Below are 4,791 nucleotides of genomic sequence, written 5' to 3'. Positions count from 1 at the left end.
GTTATAAATGGTTGATCAATCATAACTTTCCATTGATCGGTTTACTTGATTCACGCTAGAATCTTTAGCATATTAATTCATTGGGATTATTAATATAAAAAATTCTACTATAAAAATTTTCTAATGAACTTATCCGAATTAATCATTATTTATTTTGAACTGCGTTATGTGACTTGATTCGAAGAACCGACACGAAAGTGTTGACTTCGTAAGTGGCTGCAGCGGCAGCCATTAATGTTGTTATCCGAACCCGATGAATTGTCATCCATGACAACGAGGAAGAGGATCTGAATTCGTAAGTAGCTGCAGCGGCAGCCATTAATGTTGTTATCTGAACCCGATGAATTATCATCCATGACAACGAGGAAGAGGATCTATTTTTACTTTGAGGATCTATTTTTACTTTTTCTTTCTGCTTAAAAAGCAGAACGAAAAAGAGTTGCAGAGGACATTTTCCATTTTACAGAAAGCTGGTTGAGTACTTGTAACAGAAGACTACTTAAACAAACTAGCCAATCTCACGAACAGGAACTGATCAAAGCCCATCCTAGGCTTCTTTATTGGTCACCGTCACAGAGTTGCTTCTTCCCAGAATCAGAGCAGCCTCAGTGAAACGCCGATAGAAAGAAGCTTTCTTCATGCTGATTCATGACTGAGCGGACTGTCCAGAAGGGAACCAGAACCAAGCATGTTAAGAGAGAAGCTATGGAAAATGAAGCGGTCAGGACACTGTTGCGTCCAGGAGGCAGGACAGTCGATGGCCGCGAAGGTGTTCTTGTTTAAGCAGATATAAATCTCCTGAAGTTGGACCTTCCCATTGGCGTCGTTGGAGCAGAAGAGCAGAGTCTTCACGCCGAACGCCCACCGCAAGGCGTCGACTACCGTTTGGGTACGGTAATAGAGATCATTTGGCGCAATTTCTGGGAGAAATCCAACAGTCAGTAAAATGATTTCCAAAATTTGATAATGAAAATGAAATCGATCGAAGGAAGTAAAGGGGTTTGGGAGGAGAGATTTTACGGTATTGGGAGAGCTGATTGAGGACGTTGAACTTCTTCCTTTGGGTCAAGGAGGTGGTGAAGTATGTGACTTCATCCAAACCGGTACAGGTCCCGTAGTTGGTCCACACGGCACTCCAGAAATTAAGGACGTTGTCCGGATTGCTAGGGCATTTCAAGACTTGCCAGTAGCTCCACAAATCGGGCAGAATGGGTTGAAGCTGACATTCAATTATATTCATGTCAATCTTTGCAATTCAATTACTACTCCCGTCTTGGAAGAAGTTACATTACAGAAACAAAAGAAGAGAAGGGGAAACGGAAGAAAAAGAAAAAAAGAAAAAGGAAGAAGAGAACGGAAGAGAACCAGTTGCTCAGAGAAAGCAGCTCCCTGGCATCTAGACACAGGCCCGTTAGCGTTGTAAGTGTACAAGCCCGTCACGAAGAAGTCGACCAAGGGATCAGGAGCAAACTGGGTTTTGCAGCAACCCCCACTCTTTTTACAAGTAGCTCCTGGCCACTGCAATTCCACAACACAGTTCAGGTTTCAAATTACAATCCATCTAAATCCGTCCAAGCTATAAACAAAAAAATACCAGAATCACTACCCATAACGAGTTACGACCCAGTATTTCATTGTTCCTGCAAGCACAGCAGATGCCACACTACCGGCCATTTTTCTTTCCAGAAAAAAAAAGGAGGGGAATTAGCTGTTTTACCCTATACAGAACAGAGACGAAAGGACTATTACCAGTAAGCCCAGAGCATAAAAATCGACGTTAGTCTGCGCAGCTGCCTGGATGCAGAGCAAAGCCAAGAGAAAGGAAACGGAGGCGAAGCGAGCTGAAGCCATTGCTTTGCGTCGTCTAGAGAAGCCCTAAGATGCTTTTCTAAGCGAAATCGTTCGGAGATTTATAGAGACTGGAGAGGATTAGGCAGATAGAGACCTCAATCAGCTTTTCTGGATTATAATGGGGCCTTCGTCTCTTCCAATTAATTACCACCACCAAAATTAAAAGAAAAACAAATCTGTGAAAAACATGTGCTTTCGTTCTGATGCCAGATTGTAAAAAGAAAAAAAACACAGAAGCAATCACGCACTCCGAGTCTTCAATACAAAATAAAAATATCTGACACGAAAGCTTGATTTATGGGTGTATAGTGTGAACGGACAGAAAGCTAAGTGGTCTGGGGGAGTATGCCACTGACTGGTCTCGCGCTGGTTTCCCACGATTCCCACGTGGATAGATAAAGCTGACTACCAATGTGAACTAAGATTATATAAAGGCCACTAAAAGAATTGTGAATGTGTGAATCACGGGGAGATTCATTTAAATTGTATTGTCATAAATAGACCTTTGCATTTGTTCTTTTATTAGTCCTGTAAAATAAGTAAATTATAGTAAGTCTTTGTATTTATATTAAAATATTAATAAACTTTTTCTTACCATTTGAGTATTATGATTTAACAACAATGAGTTGACAAAGATTGTCCCTATAAAAATATTTATTATTTATATATAATAAAAATATAAATATATTTTTATAATCATATTCAACATATAATGCTAATGTATATATTGTAGACATGGCTAAATAAGAAGTAAATTGTTAGTAAATAAAATAAATTATAAATAATTAATTATAAAATTTTGTATGAGGAATATACATGATATCTTTAATAAGAATTTCACATCTCGGGAATATATTTTGTTGGATTCCTTTTGTGTGCGGTGTAATTGTGTTCACATGAATTATCATTCCAAGGACATCTATCACCAAAATAAAGTTAGAATTATTATAAATAATTCAAATGAGATTTCACAGAGAAAGGAAATTCCCTCAGGAACATTTTCCTAGGAATTTTTTAAAGTTTCACTAAAAATCAAGCAACTTTTCCCAACAAAAATTATAATTTCGATGGAAACGGTCTCGTGGGAGAGAGAAAATTTTCTGAGGAACCTTTTGCTAGTGAAATTTCAATTTTGCTATCAAAGTTGACTCTGCTAGTGAAATCTATTTTTGTTAGTAGAGTTTAAAACTACCTAGAAAAATTGGTAGAGTTTTTGTTACTAGAAGTCATTTTTCTAGTAGTGTCATATACTATAATTAGGGGTGGCTTCAAAACGAGCAGGTTCGCGAGCGGCTTGAGTTCGGCTTGGTGCCGGCTCAGTTCAATTCGTTATCTATCGAGCTCGAGCTCTGAAATCGACTCGTTTACCTTAACGAGTTGAGCTCGACCGAAACTAGGTTCAGTTCGTTGGCTCGCGAGCCGGCTCAAGGTGAGTCGGGATCGGTATCGGGTCGAGAGCGGGAGTGTGAGCGACCAAGCCCCTCCCGTCGGCTGTTGTCGCTGCCTCTACCGTCATCGACAGCTGTTCGCCGACCACCTTTGTGGTCGTCCGTTCTATTTTTTCCTCCGATTTCTTCCTCTCCTCGTCGCCGCCATTTCCGTCGCCGCCGCTTCCGTCGCCGCCGTCATCCTCGATGACAGATCCTCCCCAATGTCGTAACCCCCTTCCCTCCTCGTAGTCTCGGTGGAAAACCCAAACCAGGGGAGAAATTAGGGGAGAAATAATCTCCCCCCTCCCCGCGCGAAAATGATTTAGCACGTGCAACATCATAAAGTAAAAAAAAAAAAAAATCCTTAAACTCTCCTTCCTCGTAGCTTTTGAAAAAAATTAACAATACATTTTATAGAAATAAGTTTCTATGAACTATTAGTGTCTCATGTTGTTTTTAAATATTTTTCTAATAGAAATTTTTTATTAAAAATCATATAATTTTCTAATTAAGATTCTCCTACCAAGATGGGGTAGAAAACTGTATAAAAAGTTTTTGAATAAATATTTATGCTATAATACTTTTAGCATGAAGCAATTTTTATTGCAATTTTGTGTTTGACATTTTATTTGATTAAAAATTTATCGATAAGTATAATAATATATTATATTGATTATTAATTTTTATTTATTTCCCTAGAAGATGCAATAAAAGGTCCATTTAACTTTCCTAAGAAAAATTTAAAATATTTTTTGTAATTTTCTAATAAGTCACTAAAAGTAATAGGATTTTATTTAAAGTTTTTTTTTGGGAATATGTATCTTAAGAAAAATATTTCTAGTTTTTCCTAGAATATAAATTTTCATTTAGGGGTACTAAGGAGGCCATAGTAAATTTATGGCCAGATTCAAAAATTACAAACCAAGTTAGACAACAATTGTGAGTAAAAAAGATTAATATTGGTGCATTTTAATCCATTATTGAAATTCAATTCTGAACTTCCCCTATCATTCTTTTTTTTTTTAAATGTATGCATAATTTTATATATAATTTATTCGAAACCTCCCCTACGTGCGAGATCATAAACAAGGAAAAAAAACAACTCTTTGTCCCTTCCTCATGACTCTTGAAGAAATTGAAAATATATTTTAGTAGAAATATGTTTCTATAGACTATTAGTGGTTTTTTAAATAAATGTTGAAAAGACATTTTTAGTAGAAATATAGGGACCATTAGTGCCTCATGTTTTTTGAAAATATTTTTCTAATTATAAATTTTTGTTAAAAAATCATATAATTTTGTAAGTAAGATTTTCTTGCCAAGATGGGCTTGAAAACCGAATAGAAAAAAATTGAATACGTATTTGACAGTTGATGATATAATACTTTCAACATGAGGCAATTGTCATAACAATTTTGTGTTTGACATTTTATTTGATTAAAAATTTATCGATAAGTATAATAATATATTAGATTAATTATTAATTTTTATTTATTTCCTTAGAAAAGGC

General features: G+C 36.3%; 1 protein-coding gene across 1 annotated transcript; it reads right to left on the bottom strand.

Annotated features, from left to right (window-relative positions):
* Positions 1–345: 345 nt before the first annotated feature.
* Positions 346–2,018, bottom strand: LOC137950665 (ribonuclease 3-like). The gene is made up of 4 exons (XM_068797250.1): positions 1,750–2,018; positions 1,366–1,518; positions 1,021–1,219; positions 346–920 (listed from the first exon to the last, which is right to left on the bottom strand). Exons 1-4 carry the CDS (start codon positions 1,849–1,851, stop codon positions 637–639), a joined length of 738 nt encoding a protein of 245 aa, XP_068653351.1. The 5' UTR covers positions 1,852–2,018; the 3' UTR covers positions 346–636.
* Positions 2,019–4,791: the final 2,773 nt, after the last annotated feature.

Source organism: Aristolochia californica, unplaced genomic scaffold (assembly GCF_029961685.1).
Source record: "Aristolochia californica isolate CCGP_79_NKW_82.1479 unplaced genomic scaffold, dmAriCali1.0.hap1 SCAF_14, whole genome shotgun sequence".
Taxonomy (NCBI): domain Eukaryota; kingdom Viridiplantae; phylum Streptophyta; class Magnoliopsida; order Piperales; family Aristolochiaceae; genus Aristolochia; species Aristolochia californica.
The sequence above is the reverse complement of the archived record's forward strand: the minus strand, read 5'-3'. Positions and strand labels throughout refer to the sequence as shown.

Coding starts and splice junctions, on each gene's coding strand:
- LOC137950665 (XM_068797250.1), bottom strand. CDS start 1,851: ATGGCTTCAGCTCGCTTCGCCTCCGTTTCCTTTCTCTTGGCTTTGCTC. Junction 1,220..1,365: donor CTGCTTTCTCTGAGCAACTG/GTTCTCTTCCGT, acceptor ATTGAATGTCAG/CTTCAACCCATTCTGCCCGA. Junction 921..1,020: donor CAATCAGCTCTCCCAATACC/GTAAAATCTCTC, acceptor GATTTCTCCCAG/AAATTGCGCCAAATGATCTC.